The following is a 21,066-nucleotide window of genomic DNA, read 5'->3' on the forward strand; positions in this document are numbered from 1 at the left end:
CCTTGTGCTTCCTGAAAGCTCAGCCCAAGGTTAAGACCTGAAGTTGCCAAGAATCTGCTGAGTGAGGTGCAACCAAGCTGGGCACATTCCATGGGGGGAAAAAGAGCCATGAAGAGGTAAAACACAGTTTTATTGTAGCATAAACTCCATCTATATGTGAAGTGTTTCACTTTAAAGAGCTTCTCCCCTCCCTCCAGCTCTGCAAAGAGGGAACTGCTCACCAAGGCACGCAAACCACATCAAATTGAAGCAGAACCTGGCCAAGCAGCTCAGACACAGCCCCCATCCCACAAATGCTCTCTGCAGTAGAAAAAAATGTGGATTACAGTATTTCCTTCCCCAAATATTGTACATTTCACCTGGTACACCACCCACTTCCTGCACTACAACTTACACCTGGGTAAGAGAGGATGGGAAAAGGGAAAATGTCTTGCATAAGAATGGGCACCTATAAAATGCATTAAAAATCGAGTTTGGGCATTAAATTTCCTCAGCGATGGTCAACCAAAATCTGGTTTCTCTCTAAGGCTGTCCTCCTCCTCCTCCAGACCACCCTTCCAGATTCCCCAGGCAATAATTTACCTCCTTCCCCAGCCAGCTCATCCCTTGGCTCCACAGGTACCAGCCGTGCCCTCTCTCACCCCGAGTGTTGCTGTATTTTGATGAAGCTCAGAGAAAGTGGCGGAGTTTTTAAGAAAAAAAAATCTCACATTTTGTGTCAGAAAGGGAGGATTTACGCATCAAAAGCTTGTCTGGCTTCTGCTGCCAGGTATCACTTCTCATGAAATGCACCCACCTGAGGCCACCACAGCTCAGGGATCACTGCTGGAACCCTGGATGCTGAGAATTTTAGGCTGTCTGAGTTAAAAAGCACAGACCCTCAAGAAAACACTATATTTGAACTGAAGCTGTAGGAAAAGCTTCCAAAATTGATGAATAACACCAAGATTATAAGTGTGTAGTTTGAATAGAAGTGTGTTATACCACATAGTAGAAAGCTTAAAGTTGAAAGTTTTGAAATATAATAATTACATATAAAACTACAATAGAAGTTTTAAAGCAGTAATAGTCCTTTTTCTTCACCTTCATCTTCATAAATTTAAGCAATATTTTATAATTAAACAAAAAAGTCCACACTACAAGACATTGGTAATTAATTATTAACTTAAAAGTAAGAATAATTTAAGTGTCATTTCTTAATTAAATAGTTTTTCCTTTAAAAAGTTTTTAAGGAAATTAAATAGTTTTTCCTTAAAGAGAAAGACAAAACCATTTTATAATGGTTTAATTGCTACCAAATGGTTAGTAAATGGTTTAATTGTTAGTAAAATACTATAGAACTCAAAAGTTGTAAGACTGTAATATAAATAAAAATTAATAAACATCTGAATCCAAACACAAAATACCACCTCAAGACATTTAATACCAACCCTAACTTTAACAAAAAAACAAAAAAACAAAAAAACCACCACCCCAAAATAAAAACAAAAATCCCAAACAAACAAACAAAAAACCAAACAAAAAAAAAATCAACAGATCACAGCCCTGGGAAGGGAAATACACAAAATTATTAATTTTTCCAGCCTGCCTTATCTCCCTGTGGACATCCACATACAAAAATCCCCAACCCAGATACCTGCCTGCCCTCAGAATGACTCTGTGTGAAAAGGGAACAGGTCCCTGACCAAGCCCTGGTGGTTCTGCACCACCTCCATGTGTTTAATCCATCACAAATCCATCCAACCACCAGCTGGAGCTGCGAGGGGTCCACGTCTCCCTTGCCAAATTCCTGTGTAATTTTTCATTCTTTCTTCTTAATCGTTGCATAATCCAGGGCAGATTTGTGCAGCAATATGAAAGGAAAAGTCGCTGGTGCAGAGAGGAAAACACCGGCGACGGTGCCAGCCTGACAGGGGATTTCCACGCTCTGCTCTTGGGAAGGCCTGATAAGATGGATATATTTGTTTTAGCTTTCAGCAAGGAACCTCAAGGATTTGGATTACAAAATATTTCAATAACATCACGAGAACTGAGCTCTGGAAAAGGAGACAGGAGAAGTTAATGGTGTTAGCAACTGACCTGGCTAATCCCACTGCTGACCTGTGTCTGGCTGGGCAAACGTGCTCCTGAAACCTCCTTGTGGTCTTGGGGCAAGACACTGCAATTCCAATTGTACCATTCTTGGGTGCAAATCCAGAATTTCACAGATTTTGGTTTGTATCAGCTGGGACCAGATGTTCTCCTCTGGCCCCCCCACCTCCAGTGCTTGGTACTGTGAAAAAATGTCACCAAAGCAGCTGCACTTGTGTTTTACCAACAAACCCAAAGCACATCTGATTGAATTCCCTCTTTTTTTCTGTTGGAAGGGATCTTAAAGACAATTTAGTTCCACCATGGGATGAGATGCTCTCCACTAAACCAGGTTGCTCCAAACCCCATCCAGCCTTGAGCATTTTCAGGGATGGCACAGCCAATCTGCCCAAAATGAAGGATCTGTTTTATTGAAAATGTGAAATCAACTCAACCCTCCCACTAGACCAAACCCACTCAAAACAGGGATGTGTTTGGAGACATCAACATGAAAAAGATTTGCTCCTATAGGTGCAGGCCCACCAGTGTCAGCAGCAGCTGTGCTTAGCAGCAATTAATTAAATTAGCATGGCTTGATCTCACTGGAGACAAGTTGTTGAGGAAGCCCTCAAACTTAGCAAGAAAACACCACTAAAAACCTAACCTGCCTGCAGCTGCAACCCTCCTGAAAGTTGAACCTGTGGTTGCTACGCCCTGGCAACGTATTTGTGAGGCAACCACCCCTTTGGTGCAGTTTCCCATCTGTTCAGGCAACAGGTACATCAGTTACTGGTAGTATCGTTTTTTCAGGACTGAATTTCAATAAAAATCGCTCGTCTCAAAAAGATGTGAGAGCAGTTGATGTCTGTGCACTGATAGTTAGGCCTAATTAACATAAAAATGAGGCTTTCCTAATCACCTGCAAGAGGAAACCTGCTTGCAGAACAAGCTACTGGGAAAAAAAAAAAAAATTACTCCTCAGGGAGGCAGTTGTCAGAAATAAGGCGGAGGGTGGATGTGTTTATTTATACCCAGCAGCTCCAGGTAGGGGCTGCAGGTCCTGACACGTTGCCTGGTGTGGTTTCTGCAAGGAGTTTTCTCCTTCCTGTCCCCATTCCACGCTCAGCTTCAACCACCCAGTGCTGGAGGTGTGTGCTGGGAATGAGGTTTGCACTCTGTGCAGCAGTCCCTGCAAATCCCAGGGTATTTTTTAGGAAGCAGCAGGCCAGGTCAGCTCACCTCAGCAGTATCAAATTTTATGTAGAAGTTTGAAGCTTCACAGGAAAGAGGTGGGGAGAAGTGCCAGTGGGATTTAGGAGCACCATTCACTTGTGATTTATGATCTCTGGGCAAACTCTGTGTTTCCAGAACGTACTCCAAGGATCAGCCTGCCCATCACCAAGTCCCAAAATGTGACAGCAATCTTTAAAGGGTTCAGAAGCACTGCATCTGGTGGTGGCTTTGACCAAAACTGCAAATCCGAGTGGGGGAAAAAACCACTTAATGCCTTGGCCAATTAAAGCAGAATCCACCAGGATGAAGCAGTGCAGGGATGAGTCCTGACCCACCACCTCCTGTCTCATCTCATGATGTCTGCTCACAACTGTACGTGCCTGGGGAGAAGATGAAGCTGTGGCACTTTTTTGAGGAGCAATCCTTGAGGGAGAGGCTGTGGGAATGTGGAGGATACCCCTGGAGGGGAGCACCAGCAGCACCCCGGTGATAAATGAACCTTCAAGTTGCTGAGAGAACAAACACCAGAGGAAGGAGCCAACCACAATTACTGACTTATCTCTCAGGAAAGACATTTCAGTTATTGTGGGTAGCACCGAAAACAACAGCTCGGTGACGGGCGCTGCTGGAACCGGTGGAGGAAACCACATGGGCTGAGCTCTTCTGCAAATCCACGCCAGCGTGGCTCCCACCTCCCCAAAAACTGCTGGCAACACAGCTGGAGGAGGAGATGGACGGTGCAGAGGTTGTGGATGGCTTTGGATTGGGCTTTGTTGAAACAAGATCTGTGGTTTTAGCACTCCCCCTCTCAAAAACAGAGCACCCGGCACCGCAGTGCTGTCAAGGGAGCATCCCCTCCACACCCTGATGGTTTCAGCCCCTCTGAGCAGCTCTGGAAGTGTTTTGCACACTCAAAGGCAGCTCCACACAATGCCATGTTGCACACTCAAACGCAGCTCCACACAATGCCATGTTGCACACTCAAACGCAGCTCCACACAATGCCATGTCTCCATCACACTGAGCACCTCACTCTGATTGCTTTCAACACACACGGGTGCTTTTCCCAATTCAGGACCTCATAAATTTATGTTCCACCTGTCCCATTGCTCACACCTGCCCCCGATGCTCTGGAGGCAGAAGTTCCCCCAGCTTTCCCCACCAAACTCAATTTTACACAAAATAAATACATGACACAAAGTATTGTAGATGAACACACCAACGTATTTCCCTTAACCTTTTCTACTCTCTACAAAAAGGAAGTAAGAGAATTACAAGCAAATTTTTTTAATGCCATCAGATTTAGTCAAATTTAGTGAGGACACCAGATTTAGCATCAATGTAGAGTTCAGAATTACACAAAGAAACTTGATTTTGTATGTCAAACCTCAAGTCATCCAAAATTCCAGTAATTCTTTCCTTGCTTTTTCTATTCCTGTAAGACACCATAATTTTAAATATTGGATAATTTGAGTCTGCAGCTTGAAGGTTTCTCTAAGACACCAGCTCTTTTTGGAAATAGACTGAAGTCACTGTAGCTCATTTGCTTAATTAGTGATTTACAGAAAAATCTCTCTAGGAGATGGGGGAAACTTTTCAAATAAAAAGCTCCAAGTGCAGAATCAAGAGACCATTCCCAATGACTGTTTACTCCCATCTTGTACATAATTTTGAGCCACACTATATCAATCAGCAGCTGTGACTGATGCCATTACACTTCCTAAATAAAAAGTGAATTTTGCAAGGGGCCAAGCACAACTGCCCTGAGTTTTCCTAACAGGAGGATGTTGCTTTTACAAAATCATGCTGGGATGAGAAGCCAGCACACAGAATAAACACAAAAATCCCGACGCTGCTGCACAGCCCTGGAGGAGTTTTCCCCTTATTTCAGCACTTTGTTTTTATCACTGCAGCCTTCCTTCCCCCAAGCACTTGGCTTTTGCTGACCGCTGCACCCCGGCACACAAATCCTCCTCCAAAGAGGTGCTGGGGTACCATGGAGCAAGGGGAGAGGGTTTGCACAGATGTGCACGTTGCAAGGAACAATAATTCATGCAAATCCCTGCTCCAAGCAAATTCCACAGCAGCGCATCTTATCGTAAGCCAAACAAAAAGCAGGAATACGCTGGAGAACAGCAAACCCGCGTTCAAAGAATTTGCTCTTGTTGCAGCTTGAATTTCCCCCTCTCCTTCCAACAACTCTCTGCCGACACCAAAAACCAAGCAGCCATCAACTGAAGCCATTAATCAGAAGTGAAAACCCAAATTGTGAGAGGAAGCAAAGCTATGTTACAGTAGATATTTCGGAGTTTCTGTGGTGACTCCTAAAGGGGTGAAGACCCTCTTTGCTTCAGGAAGAGGCAGAGACCAGCAGGGATCATCTCTCCCTCCTGATGATGCCTCCAAGCACAACCACCATGGCAGAAACAACCCAGGAAGGCAAGAATTCAGGTGTAAAAGCAGCACAAAAACTATTTTGAAATCCATTTAACTCTGCTCACATTTGTATTTTCTCCTCCAAGTTTGTACAACTGTTTACTGCTTTTAAATCAGGGATTTTCCTCTGTTTCATCCATCAAGAATTGAGCACTCTCTTGCCACATTTGGAGATAGACCAGCTTTCCACAGACGCTCAAGATGATGAAAATATGTCTTTAGTTTGAGTTTTCTTCTCTTTTTTTCTGAGATTGCAAGTTAGAACCTAGATTCCAACCCAACCACTGGGTTTCAGCAGAACAAAAAAATCCCTGTGCTGAGTGCTCTCAAATAAGAGTCATGTCCCTTCCAACTCCACACCAACAGAGACCTTATTATCCTTTGGGGGAAGGAAGTCAGATTTTTTCCACTTAGTTACGTTCCCAGGTAGTTCTTAAATAAGATTTCCCTTCCATCTGTGTTTAAAGGGACACTTTAGCACAAGTTACTGCTTGGCCATAGCGCCATGGTTGTGTACAGCACCATTTTATTTCAAGGACAGGACAAATGAGAAGATGCCAAAATTAAGAGAGCCTTTTCCTACCTTAATTATCATCAGTCAATTGTCCACCTGCATGTCATTAGGAGCCCATAAAGGTTCTTCCAGTGCTGTCCCCTGGAAACAAACAAACAAAAAAAAGCTTTTAAAACCAAAGAGTTCAAATACATCAATATCTTAGGGAAACAGCATTTTTACTGCTGCCAGCAAGGCAATTCCACTTCATTTTACCAGATGCAAAATGCAATTTTTTATTATTGCTCAAGCTATGGACACGCTTGAAAAAATGAAAATAACTTTTAAGTAAAGAAAGCAAAATTGGGAGTTTCCAGAGTTAAAAGTGCTTTTGGGAAGAGGTGGCAGGAGGGAATTACAAGGGAATTAAAAGGCAGCAACAGCAGTTACAGATGAAGGGACTCTGATATTCCCACCTTGGCCTGATAGATGCACTACTTTTGGGTAAAAGCAAATAAAGTTTAGGAGCATCCAGAGCCAGAGGAAATAGGTAATTTCTGTCGTATTGAGGGCTCTCCTGAGGGTGTGTTTCCCCAGACATTGGGAAAAGCATTTCTGTGTGTTCATTTATTCCCATCCCAAGGCGAGGGGACAGAAAGCCACATGGAGGTCACCAGGATTTCTGGTGGCCACATACACGTGGGACAGCCACCAGCAACTTCCCCAAGCCCAAACCTCTCTGGATACAGACTTTGGCTGTAGGATCAAGTGTGATCCTATAGGGAACAGGCTGGAGACCTGCAGGGATGTTTGTGATGTTCTCACACTTGCACAAACCACCTCCCTCCCCACCAGCTCTCGGGTTTGGGTTCCTGGCTCCATCAGCACAGCCACAAGGGCTCACAGCTCACCTGCCATGTCCACACTGCTCCTGGCTCTTCCCCAGTTTTACCTGACCAGCCAAGTTGTCTCCACTCCCTCCATCTCAGTTCCCCTTCCCAGAATATTTTTTACCCACATCAGCTTTAAGGCAGCAGCAGGGCTCCTTGCAGGAGTCTGCAGAGCCAACCCCCAACTAATCCCATTTTCTGGGCTGCTGCTATAAAGTACAGAATTAGAGACCTGAGGCACTTGTAGATTTCGAGTTGAATACATTTAAACCAAATTAATTTTTTTTTTTCCTACTGACATCTTTCCTGCCCAGCCTTGGGCAGGATGTGACCCAGCCATCTGCTCCATCGGTGCCAGGAGCTGTGGAGCTCAGACATAATCCCTGGGTGATCTCCTCATTGTTTTTCATCCTGCTCAAGTGTTGACTCGAGCCCTTGTTCAATTAGACAAGCCTCAGCACTGCAATCAGATGGGCGCACGGGGCTGATTTTCTACCTCCACAGAGAAGCAAAAATCTGATTTAGTCGAGTGTGATAGAACTGGGAGCTTCAAAGCAACGAGACCTGGAGATCACGTCTGCTCTCAAACCTGCCAGAATTGCTGCTTAACCCGAGCAGACCACCAGCAACTTCCATTGTAAGAGAAGCTGAGACAGAGCAGATTAAAAGACATTGGATCTGCCAGGAAGGAGGAGAGCTGGGTTATTTTCCTGATCATTCTTCTTTAAGGGAACTGGAGAACAGCTGAGGCATCTGCTTTCTCTTGGTTCTGGCTCTAAATGAATGACCCCAGATATGTCAGACTCGTTGGTATTCCCACATACCACTTGCATTTTCTTCCTTAAGATGCAGCATTTCCCAACATCTCCCAGGAGAGCTGCTGTCCTAAGGGCAGAGGGGTCTGAGGGCTACAAGAATTCAGTCCAGCCTTCAGCCTGTCTTTTCCTCCCTTTGGTTAGCTTTGTGCATTTAAACAAAGCAGTAAATTTTATGGGACCGAGTCAGGAAGTTGGCATAAGCAAATATTGCTGACAATATTTTCATGGCCAATTTACTCCTTCATTCACAAGGCTGACAGATTCCAAACACAGCTTTTGCATGGTGCTAAGTGAAAGAGAATCACAGAGTTATGGAATGGTTTGGGTCAGAAGGGATCTCTGGAGATTATCAAGTCCAGTGTTGCTGCCGTGGGCAGGGACACCTTCCACTAGCCCAGGTTGCTCCAAACCTGTCCAACTTGGCTTTGGACATTTCCAGGGATGGGAAGGCACAATCTCTCTGTGCCAGGGCCTCATCACCCTCACAGCCAAGGATTTCTTCCTAATATCCCATCTAAATCCACTCTCCTACAGCTCAAGCTCATTGCCCCTCATCCCATCACTCCACGCTCTTGTCCAAAATCCCTCTCCAGCTCTGTTTTAGCCTCTCTAGATGCTGGGAAGTCTCCCCAAAGCCTTCTCTTCTCCAGCCCCCCACTGCTGCCACTACCACCATCTGAGAGTTCAAAGGGAATAAGCAATGAAGCCAAGTTTTCCCAAAACTTGGTGCTCACAGCTCCTGGTAAGACAAGAACAGCACCTCCCAAAAGACGCTGGGAGATAAAAACCAGCAAACGCAAAGGCACAACGGACACAAGAGAGCTCATAAATGTCAGAGGCACGTGTGTGAACGGGGTGTAGAGCCAGCTGTGCCTTCAGATGGCTCTAAAGATGGATTAGAGGGGAATTTGGGATGTGTGGCTTGCAGTGACTCACAGCCCTCATTCCCTGTGACAGGTACGGAGCACGGCTGGGCGGGCACCGGGGTATGGCAGAGTAGAAACATCTCATGTTGTACACGCTCACAGGAGTGTCTTACATCCACGTCTGTTCTTAGAAATTACTCACTGGCCTCAGGAACCAGTTTCTGTGCAGAGAGGAAGTGTGAGTGCCAAGGAGCAAGTGTGGCACAGGGCTGACTGAGAGTGTCCCACGTTTGGCTCCTGCAGCCCCACACAATCCTTTCCACTCCTCTGCCTTTTCCTGACCCCACTGCAGGGGTGTAATCCTCTTGCCAGATAACCCTCCCAAAAAGCTGCATCTGGAGGATCTGGTGCCATTAGCCGAGTGTGGAAAGCCATCCCTACAACCCACTGACTTCGGGAATACCATAATAATTCATAATTCTTATTTGTAGAACGTTTGTATGTATTTGGATGAAAGCATGTTACACCACTGCTGTTACACTACACCAATGGTAAAGAAGACTTGCTAGATATAGGAAGGAACTCCCATATTGTACCATGAAAATTCAATGTTCTAATCCTGGCAGCACTGGGAAGTCTAACACTGACCTGATCCAGGTATTTCTGACAATTCTGTTACACAAAGCTGCTTAAGAAAGATACTCCAGTTATGAAAAAGACCATTGGACTCAGAGTCAAGTGTGTTCCAGGATGGTTAGAATCGTGGAATATCCTGAGCTGGAAGGGACCCATCAGAATCGTTGAGTCCAGCTCCTAGCCCTGTGCAGAACACCCCAAGGATCCCATCCTGTGCCTGAGAGTGTTCTCCAAAAACTTCTCAAACTCAGGCAGGCTTGGTGCTGTGACAGCTTGTCCTGGTTTTGGCTGGGAGAGAGTTAATTTTTGGGATAGAATTCATTTTCTTCCCAGTAGCTGGTACAGTGCTTGGGATTTACGATGGGAGTATTGGTTAGCTCTGTGCATTTAAACAATGCAGTAAATTTTATGGGACCGAGTCAGGAAGTTGGCATAAGCAAATATTGCTGTCAATATTTTCATGGTCAATTTACTCCTTCATTCACAAGGCTGACAGATTCCAAGCACAGCTTTGGATGGTGCTAAGTGCAGGAAAATCACAGAATTTCACAGGTGATGGAAACCATGACAGATTAATAGGAACAAGATGATCTTTAAGATCCTTTCCAACTCAAACCAGTTTGTGTTTCTATGGAAAAAAAATCACCTCTTTCTTTTATCAAAATCAGGAATACAAGGTTACAATCTGAGAAGGGCTTTTTGGAAGAACCCTGCTGAGAAAGTGCTCTGGGAATTCAGATGATGACAGCAGTTTTGTTATTCGGGAATATTAATGGTATAAAACGTTCACAAACAAAAATCCTCAAAATCAGGGGTTGGCAAAGGTGGCCCACAGTTCCAGAGTCCTCCATCCCTTATTAAAATAATTAAAATAACAGGAAGGCAGGTATTATTTGTTGGCTAGACAGCCCCAAATCCTGCCGCCTGTTAATCCACCTGAAACCCAAGTGTATCAAGGCAAATTAAAGCTGCCTTTAATCCATGCAAATCTCAGCCCAGGAATCTTTTATTCTCTTACCTCCTGCCATGAGTTTAGCCCTGCCCTGCACCCCATTCATGCTCCCAGAACAAAACAACACAAACTTCAATATTTTAGTAATAGAAAGAAGGATTTTTTTGGACCTTTCACATATTTTGGGATGGATGCAGCTTTGTGCTTCATTGGCTGGGTGAGACCAAACCCTGTTCCACCTGTGCTTGGTTTAATCATATGTATCGACACACATAAATTAGGGCAATTTGTGCATAAATTAGGCAGCATCATTATGCTAATTGGGCTGGTATGATTGTGCTGAGAGTGTTTGCAATCTGCCACAGTCCTCTGGGACAGTGCTGTGAGGGAGCTGCTGCCTCTGAAAAGGCTGGAGCTCCTCAGGGATCCTGCTGGGGCAGGCACAGCCCCACAGCAACCCAAAACAAGAGGAGAAGGGGTGAGGAGAGCTGGTGTGATCCTCTGGAATGCTGCTTTCTGCTCTCTATTTCCTAAATATCACATCCTAAACTCCCCCTGATGCACGAAATAGGTGGAGTTATAGGTGGCTGTAGAGAGAGGCTGCTGGAAAACCACCCCCTGAGGTGTGTGTAAACCAAATAAAGAGCAGGAGACCCAAATCCCTTGCATTTTGCTGTATCAAATTTATGTGAAGAAACAAGTCATCCTCACAAAAACCAGAGCCACTCCACTGTACCTCTTCCAATTCCACCTGAATTGTAACAGAGGTAGGAATGGTTGCTGCGATCAGGGAGGTATCACAAGAGTAACTTGATGATCCCTGCCCTAAAAGAAAAAAAAAACAAACAAAAAAAAAACCCCTAAATCTTCCCAATTGAATGATCAAGGATACAAATAAACTGCAAAGTGACTGCTTTTCCTTCTGGAATTGTAGAATATCCAGTGTTGAGAACCAAAAGGATCATTGAGTCCAACTCCTGGCCCTGCACAGGACACCCCAAGAATCACAGGTTAAATCATTAAATCACCATACACAGGTAGGTCTACCTGGAGTAGGCAGCTATGAAGGGATTTTTATTAAGAGCTTCAGGGGCTGTTACCAAAACATGGAATTCTTTAGCTATCCCACAGAAATCCTGCAGCCAGGTTGGTGTTCTTGTCCAGAGAATGCCTCTGCTGCTGCTGGTGATGCTCAGCTCCAGCTCCATGGGCTGGTGTTGCACCACATCTCCCTCCTCCTTATGGATACCAGGGGATGCTCCCAAAGTCATCCAGTTTTCCTTCTAAAACTGGTCACTAATTTACCAAATGGGACCATTATGCTGAAAAATCCTCCCTGTGGGACTTGAGTTCTCTCTCTTCAGAGGAAATTCAAGCTTGGTTTATTCTCCAGGATCCAACCAGGAGTTTTTCCTCTGACAGTCATGCTGGCACTTTGCCTGGCCAAAAAACATACAGCAGAAGAGCAGGAAGCATTAAGCTACTACTACTAGAAGTGTTAAAAAAAAAATCAACTTTGAGCAAACCATCTGGTAACACTCACTGTGCCACAGGTGAGAGCAAACACAATACGCTCTGTACAGCACCAAAAAACCATCACTGCTCAGAAAATAAGGGTGTGAAACACCAAACCAGCCCAGGGAAGACTTGGAACAAGCTGCCCCATCCCTGGAAGTGTCCATGGACAGGCTGGACAGGGCTTGGAGCAACCTGGGATGGTGGAAGGTGTCCCAGCCTGTGGCAGGGGTTAGAACTGGATGATCTTCAATAAAGGTGGAAGGATGAAACACTAAAAGGGCAGAGCCACATGGGAATTGGGAGATGCTCCATAACCAGCTGGAGCAGGGAGCAGAACTGAGCTGTTTCAGCTGCAGGGAAAAGGAATTAGTGAGATACAAAGGGAAAAAATCTGTAGTCAGCTTCCTTCTGCTCTTCTGCTGCTCCCCTTGAGCATGAGTGGCTGGAGGGTGGCTTTTCCCCCCATCTATAAGCAGAACCTTCTCTAAGTAGTTTAGCAGTGAAAGCAAACTCCTCTTTCCCTCCCTGTGATGGAATATGGATACTGGCATGGGCAAACATCAGCATCCTAATACCCAGTAATTCCCAAGCCTTTCTGAACACCCACCATCTTATCAAAACAACAGCTTTAAAACCTCTTCTCTGCACTCTTTGGTGATAATTAGTTTTAGTCTGTCACCAGCAGATCAGTTTAGGATTGCAGCTAAGCCAAAGGGATATGAAAAGGTTTTGTGCAAAGCCTCTCCACACCAAATCAAGTTCGAAAAAGGGAAAGACAAAACACGAGCTGGCTGCACCAGCAGCTCCAACAGTTTCTGCTGCTCAGAAGGGAACACAGCAAGATTTAATAAACAAGCTCAATAAAGTTATTCTTCCCTGTTTTATTTCCCCTTAAAGCATCAGCCCAATTTGGTTTTGTTTCCATCACAAACAGCTCCTTTAATCGTTCCTGACGGGAGCACAACGCGGGGCCCCGGCGTGCGAAGCCTCCCCCAGCCCCTGCCAGCTCCCAGTTAATGGAGCTGCTCTGCCTCACCACAGCAATTCCTGTAATTCAAGTCTGGCAAACAATTCCTAGGCTGAAAATGGGACAGCATCCAGTCGTTATCTCCTTTCTTGTAGAAAAAGAACTTAAAAAAAAAAAAAAAATCCAGCGTTATTTACTCTACCTGCCTGTTTGCCGTGCTGGCAGTGCCACCATGCAGGTGTGACAGCAAGAAACGCTGGCAGTTCTTGCAGTTTTGCCTGTTGATGTCTCTCCTTTCATCCCAGCAAACAGCCTGTCAGAGCTAAAGGAGCAGCTGAGAGCAAGGAAAGCATCCGCTCTCTCCTGACAGCTGAACAAGCCAGCAGTTTTCAGGAGGAAAAGCTTTCCTACGCTTCTGAACCATGGCAACTCCTTCCAGAGCTGATCTTAAAAGTCTTTCCCAGCCTTAATGATTCTGTAAGTCCCATACTCTATAATTCTAATCTAATTAATTTTGGTCCTGGTCCTTCCATGTAGCCTCATTGGTGTTTCTAACCTCATTCATTTGTACCAATTCATCCTAGGATTTCCACCTCCGAAAAAAGTATTAACAACCAAAAACCCATCCGTTTTCTTACAGACACATTAACTGGACCAATCCCACCCTGGGTGCAGACACCAAGCCCTGGCCAAGCGCAGGAACTGTGCACAAATGGAGGTGAAAGGCTTTTGTTTGAATGGTTTCGCTCACCAGGACACACCTGATAAGAGCCTGCAGCAACGCCACACCCCGAGATAAACCCGGCGAGTCTCCCAAAGCCAGCTCTGCATCCCGGGCAAGGGCTGGGAAACAAACACCCAAAGAAAACACTCTGTGTGGAACAGGACCATTTCCCTTGGCAAACCTCTCTGCTTTCCTTTCCTCGCCCTCTCTGTGTGCACGGAGAAACCATTCCCTGGCTTTTTCCGAGCTACAGTCTAGGTCTGCTCCATGGATGGGATGCCTGAACCTGGAGCAGGAGCACCCCAAGATCTCCTGGTGCCTGTAAAATTTAGACCTTGCTGTCTTTTAGACTGGAATGTGCAAAGCTGTTTGAAAAGAGGCATCCTTTACAAATTAAAGTGATGCAGCTGGGAAGAAAAGAAATCCCAGGATGCAGAGGTGGCTGCTGGCCCTTAAGAGGCAGACTCTGGGAAACCAGTGGATGCACAACTGAACGTCAGAGGCTTTCACGAGTGAAGATCTGACAAACATTGGCTTACAGAATCGTGGAATGGTTTGGGTTGGAAGAGACATCAAAGATCATCCAGTTCCACCCCTTGCCATGGGCAAGGACACTTCCCACTATCCCAGGTTGCTCCACAGCTTCTCTGGGCAGCCTGTGCCAGGGCCTCAGCACCCTCAGAGTAAAGTATCTTTCACAATATCTAGTCTAAACCTACTCTGTGTCAGTATAAAGATCATTCCTCCTGTGCTGTCACTCCAGGCCCTTGCCCAAAGTCCCTCTCCAGCTCTCATGGAACCTCTTTAGGCACTGGAAGCTGCTGGAAAATCTCCCCTGAGCCTTCACTTCAACAGGCTGCCCAACCCCAGCTCTCCCAGCCTGTTTCCATAGGAACCCTGAGCCATATGGATGCAAGCAGATACTAAAACAAGCTGTGACCCTACCTGAGCACACCTTGGGAGGGGCACCTTGGTCTTCCCGAGCTCTCACCGGGGCCACCGGAGCTGCCCAACGTATCCCACGCAGGGCAACGTGCAGCCCAGCGACTGAGGTCTCATTTCTAAGCAAAACATTTGCAACCTTTCTATTCCTCTTCCTCTTTTGACTTCCTTAATGAATAAACAAAAGTATGAAGGGGGGAAGAAAACCCACTCGCACGACCAGTTGTCCTCTGCACAGCCCAGGGTCTGCTGGGAGCAGCTGGGAAGGAGGAGTGGACACGAGGTTTTGAGAAGTGCACTGGGGGCAGAACCTCACAAAATGCTTCAACTTCTTGGAAGAGACATCAAAGATCATCAGCAACTTCTGCTGATGGCTCAGGGCTGGTTTCATTGTTGGGAAGGTGTCTTAATCTGACCCACTCCATGAACAGAGCAGGTGGGACACACACCAAGAGTTTGCAAGAGGCTGTGCTGTGTCCTGTGCATTTTGGGAGTGGATGAATACAGTGGAACAGCCTGTCCAGAGAAGCTGTGGCTGCCCCTGGATCCCTGAAAGTGTCCAAGGCCAGGCTGGACAGGGCTTGGAGCAATCTGGGATAGTGGAAGGTGTTGCTGCCCATGCCAGGGTGTTGGGATGAGATGGTCTTCAACGTCCTTCCAACCCAAACCAATCCAAGACTTTATGATTTGTGCTTCCCTAGAAGTTTTGGGAAATAAGTCCCATATCCCTTCGTGCTTTTTGCTTGCCAAATGTCAAATTCAAGAATTTCCATGTCTGACCAAGGGACACATGAGTTGTCTCTAACCCACATCCCACCCGTGTTGCCACTCCCTGCTCTGCTCACCAGTGCAAATCACATCCTGGTTCCTGCTGGGAGAGGTTTCAGTTGGGTTTTCCTGCCCATCATTCCACCAGATCCCAGCCCACAGCCTGCCAAGCCCTGGGCAGAGATTTATCCACTTGAAAGCAAACAGGATCTGGTTTTAAGACAGATCCACATAATGCAGCAGTCAAGTGGAGGTTTTGGCTGGGATTTTTGTGCGTGAAGGAGTTGGGACAGGGATGGGAACAGGGAGTGACCATTCAGGAAGCAATCCAAGGATCAAGCTCCAGCAAGTTATAGCACTGGACAGCAACAGGATATTCTTCATTCCTCCCACAGATGGATTTCTGAGCTGTGGATTTAAATACAACATTGCTGTAGCCAGGATATTGTGCCTCCCTCCTTCGGACACAAGATGAGAGTTACAGCAGCTCAAAAAGCTGCTTCTTTCTGCCTGTCATTGACACCTGGGTTCCTCAGAACCCTTTTTGGTGGCCCCTTTCTGAGGGTCAGGTGTCTGCATCTCCAGATCTGTTATCAGTGCTGATCAGGACACCCTGTTACACACCTATGTTATCAGTGCTGATCAGGACACCCTGTTACACACCTATGCACTTCAACCCCATCCTGCTCCAGCTGAACCTCAAACAAACCTTCAGCAGATGATGATGGTGCAGAGTAAGGCTTTTAACAAAGATAAACTTGAGAAAAAAAAATATCAATACCAAAAAAACCAGAGCAGCAGAGACCAAATAAAATGGGTTTCACTTCTGCCACTGTCACTGCACCACTTCAGCGTGTTCATCAAAGAGTTTCATCTCCAGGCCTGACCATCAGGCTCCAAATTCATTGTCAAAGTAAAGTTTGTGAATAAATCCAGTCAATTTTATAGAATCATGTAATTATTTAGGTTGAAAAAAGCCTCTAAGAACATCAAGTTCATTCCCCCAGCAGTGCAAGGCCACCACTAAACCATGTCCCCAAGTGGCACATCCACTTGGCTTTTAAATTGCTCCAGGGATGGAGACTCCACCATGGCCCTGGGAAGCTGTGCCTGGGCTGGACAACCTTTTTGTGAGAAGAACTTTTCCCAGTATCCAACCTAAAGCTGGACACAACTCTCCCCACACATGACAGGGGTGTCCCTGTGGTACCTCCAGAGAAGGAAGGGATGGAGATCCTGCAGGACCAGGCTGTTCTCTGCTGTGGATTGCTCAGCACTTTGCACCAAACAATAATGTTGGCTCTGTTGTAGCTTTTAGGCTGGATGAAATTCAGAGCTTTGACAATCCCCCTGCCCCACAAACACCACTGAAGTCCTTGGGGACTCTGCAGGCATGAGGATCAGGAGAATTGTGGCACAAACCCTCATGGACATCAGGCCTGGAAGCACAAAGGGTGTTGTTACAATACAAAGGGGCTACAGGGCAAATTCCTGGAGGTGCAGGAGCCACCTCTTGGTCTACTCCACCCAGATTCCCAAAACCAGCAAGAGATCCAGGACTTGATTTTTTTCCTGCCAGAGGTTTTGATACCTCTTTTTGGGGGGGATACAGGACTAAACCTGCAGGATTCATCATACTGGCAGTAGGATCCTTCCAACTCTGCACAAGAGACCTACCACGGGAATTCTGTAACCTTGGGACGTACTGGAGATGGAAAGTGGAGCCAAAAAGTCACGGATGAGACCTCCTCATGGATGGAAAAGCTGTGACAGAGCTGTGGTGGCAGGTGTTGTGTGCAGCTGTGGAGCTTCCCTTTAATCCATCACGGTGATCCCCTGCAGGCTTCAGGCCACCACAGGTCTCAGTTCCCTTTGGGCGTTTCAGTTTTGTTTCACCAGTAAAGACCCTGCTCCAACAATAATTTTTTTGCTTTTCTGGAAGTCTGCCCACAGCTCTGTATTCTTTTTTAAAATACAAAATGTTGTTTTAAAAACTTTGTTGTTGTTTTGTTTTTTTTTAAATTAAATTTAAACCCACAGATTTTTGGTACAAATTCTCTCAGGTCCTTCCCTCAAGTGAAAGCCAAGTGTCCAGCCAGGACTGTGCTTTCCCACACAGATATTCTGTCCTACCTCAGCTACCAGGCCTTGTTTGAGATTATTAATTACCTAAACTTTAAAAAAATAATGAACAGTGAAGGTGCCAAGTACTCAGATCCCAAACAACGCAGGATCACAGAATATTTTGGGCTGGAAGGGATCTTAAAGCCCATCCCAGCTGTCACAGAATCCAGGATGGCATCAGAAGATCCTGCATGTGACATGTCCACCCTACCAGAAGCAGCAGCTGGAATATGCCAGGCTACAAGGAGACATCTAAATCTAACTCTTGAGGTACACAGCTGCTCCTCCAAAAATCCTGGATGCTTCACAAGCCTGAAGAAAAACAAAGAAATCCATCTGCCACCTCTTAGGAAAGGTACATGCTTCAGGTAGGGCAGTATCCTGGGAAAAAGGAGGTTAATTTTCTTTTTTCTTTTCCCACTATTGCCCTGCAGCAAGAACAAACCCAAATGGTTTTGCCCTAATTTATGCCTGTTTTCCTTACTATCCTAAACCTCCTCTATTCAAAGGAAGGTTTTGCTGCAGAAACTTTTACAGATGGTAAAATAAAAACAATCTTGTGAGCAGGCAGGGTTGCACTCTGCATCCATGTAAATCAACAGCAAAGCTTCCAGCATTTCCAGGGGACAGGTTTTGCCACAGCTCCAGCTGGGGCTCAGTGCACCTGTGCTCCCACAATACCACAACAAACCAAACTGGAGATGATCCCTTCTTTATCTCTGACACCTGAAGCTCTTTTTTGCCTTCTAATAAACGAGATAATGATGTTTGAGTGAGTTTGCCCCTGATCTAAACAGCTGTTTCTCCAGTGCTGTTGATATTCACAATGAACTGGAATTTTTCTCTCTGGATGCTGTTTATTCTGGTTGAATTTAGTTAGGAGAGTGCCATAAACTGAGAACAAGTAAACAGAATTGAAGTGCCAAGAAATTATGGGTATCAAATAGTTGGCCTCAAAGAGGAGGAATTTCTGGGATGAATAAAGGTAAAAACTGTGCTCTGAGGGAGATCCCTACTTCCACACAGTGGGGAAGCAGATGGGGAGGAAAGGATCTTCTTGAGCTGTGCAGAAATATCCTGGATTATCCCAAATGCCACACTGCAGCCATAAAAGCTTTCCAGGGGAATGAGTGAGTGGGTGATGGACACAGACATCCAAAGCTGTTGTTTTCCATTTAAACAGGAGAGTGAGGGTGGCTTGGAAACCCTACATGCTCCTAAGGAGTTAAAAAGTAGTTCTGGAGCCTGGCACAATTAACATTCTGGCAGAGTCTATTTAAATTGCAGGGAAAGTTGAGCTTGTCCAACTGGATAGTCAGAGTGCAGGTTCCCCCAAACAGGGCTTTGATTCTCCAACACAACACCCAAAATCCTCTCTGGCTTACATAAAACACATGTGGAATCACGCTCCCTGTTGCACAACACAGCTCCAGGGAGAATTCCAGGTATATAAGTACAAACTGGAGGTCATTGCTCTGTGAGGGCTGAGGATTTCTCTGAAAACAGAGGGAAGGACAGGGTGGTCCTGGTGGCAAAGCTGCCTTGAGAGCTACTGAGAGCAGCAGCACCTCCCAAGGACAGGGCAGGGGGGTTTCACTCAAGCACAGCAGTCCATGACAAAAAATATGAGCAAATATCTGAAAAAAACCCTAAATGGAAATAGTTTTTGTGATCCAAACAACCCCAACCCAATAGGATTCTTACTTTTTCTGTATCCTTGCATTCCCCATGCTGCTCTAACACTCCCAGTAATCACCACTGCCTCGGCATCTTTTCTGTTCTCAGGTCCACTGCTCTGTCAGCCTGGTTTGAAAATATGCTGCCAGGGTGAAATAAAACCTGACTGTGCTTTTCTCAGCCTGCAAAGGGCAGGTCAGCACGGGGAGGGGAGATCTCCCTGCAGCAAAAGGTGTTAGAGAATCATGGAATGGCTCGGGATGGAAGGCACCTGAAAGATCATCTCATTCCACTCCCCTGCCATGGGCAGGGACACTCCACTATCCCAGGTTGCTCCAAACTTCATCCAACCTGGCCTTGAACACTCCCAGGAATGGGGCAGCCTGTGCCAGAGCCTCACAATAGAGAATCTCCATTTAAAATCCAATCTAAATCTCTCCTCCTCTATTTTAAAACCACCCCCCTCTTTGTCCTATCACTATCTGCCTGTATAAAAAAATCACTTTCCCTCTTTAAGTCCCTTTAAGTACTAAAATGCCACATCCCCTGTGCAGAGACCACACATGGAGCTCCCAGTGATTCTGGAGGGGATCACACCCCACCCTGTCCCTCGTCCACAGAGCAAGGCTGCAGTTCAAAGCTGGCTTTATTAGACTGAGTCTGGAGAGAATGAATGGGATCCAGGATAAGAAAATTACTGAGCTCTGCTACAGATCAGAGATGCCAGATTAGAACCACAGAATGCCCTGAGTTGGAAGGGACCCAGGAGGATTATCGAGTCCAACTCCTCCAACAGGCAAAAATGGCAAAACTGACTGGAGGTGGGCAGCTCTGCACACCCCCAAAGCCAGCAGAGCAGACACAGACACATTCTGGAGCTTTGTCCTGCACACTCATTCTGAAAGCACTGCTGACTGACAGGGGCCAGCTCAATGGGCTGGCAGGAAGGCCAGGGGAGGAAAGGGCTGAGCACAGGGCTCAGCTTCCCTTCTGACAAGCAGAAAGCAGCACACACCAGCCACGCTGCACAAAGGCTTTTGTTTTACATCTCAAAACCAAGCCACTGTCCTGCTCTGGGACTGACAACTGCCCATGCAAGCAGCGGGGCTGGAACCCAAACCGTGTAAAAACCCAGATTTTTTGGGGTTTGACTCCCGAAAAATTCTTTTCTTCTTCTTTTTTTTTTAAAGAAATGAAGCTAAGAACATTACAGTTCAAAGCAAATGCCAGAAGGAAAAGCCTCCCCTGGATGCTGCTGGAGGTCAAAACCCAGTAAGTGACATTTGGTGATGCTGGATGGGGCTCGTCCTCATCACCCCATCCTCTCCCCAACCTCGCTGCTGCTTTCAGAGCATCCCAGAACGGTTTGGGTTGGAAGGGACCTCAAAGATCCTCCAATTCCAACCCCCTGCCATGGGCAGGGACTGTGTTTTGGAGAGGAACAGCCTCCCTGAGCCGGGCTCTGCAGTTTCCAGTAGCAACTGTGCCTAATCCAGCCCCGAGACAAAACTGCCGGCGCTCATTCATACCCACGGCACGTGCTGGGCAGACTCTGGGCATGGCCACAACTACTGCATGGGGGATTTCTTTCCCCTAGTTTAAGATCATTTTTTAAAATAAAATAAGCATATTTAAGTAAGTGTTTTGGTTTTTCTTTTAACAAATATAAAATTTTAATAGATGAGGTTGGGATCGGGTTGTGTAAGCTTTTCCCTCTGCACGTTCATGGTACAAAAAACATTTATTTAGTGCTTTATTTTCACAGTATTGGAGAAGTCAACAAAAAAAAATAAAGCTGGTTTGGTGGTGAAATTCTTGACTTAAAAAAAAAAATAATTATAAGAAAGAAGATACAAATCATATTGAAGAGGATTAAATTAGCAGTTGCTCTGCCCTGTATTCAGGTCACAGCACCAAAAAGATGCCTAATTATGAAAATAATGCTGGGATCCC

The 21,066-nt window shown here is 45.8% G+C and overlaps 1 protein-coding gene across 5 annotated transcripts in view; it reads right to left on the minus strand.

Moving 5' to 3' along the window:
* Positions 1-21,066, minus strand: part of PTPRA (protein tyrosine phosphatase receptor type A) — a 119,820-nt gene that overhangs the window by 55,656 nt on the left and 43,098 nt on the right. For 4 of the 5 annotated variants that reach the window (XM_077782689.1, XM_077782693.1, XM_077782692.1 and 1 more), the window contains one exon: positions 6,322-6,393. In XM_077782689.1, coding sequence (XP_077638815.1) covers positions 6,322-6,333 — 12 coding nt within the window. In that variant the 5' untranslated portion in view covers positions 6,334-6,393. Of the gene's footprint in view, positions 1-6,321; positions 6,394-14,547; positions 14,566-21,066 lie in introns of those variants that run through there. The other variant, XM_077782691.1, reaches the window with a different exon arrangement.

This window comes from Lonchura striata, chromosome 4, assembly GCF_046129695.1.
Source record: "Lonchura striata isolate bLonStr1 chromosome 4, bLonStr1.mat, whole genome shotgun sequence".
Classification (NCBI taxonomy): Eukaryota; Metazoa; Chordata; class Aves; order Passeriformes; family Estrildidae; genus Lonchura; species Lonchura striata.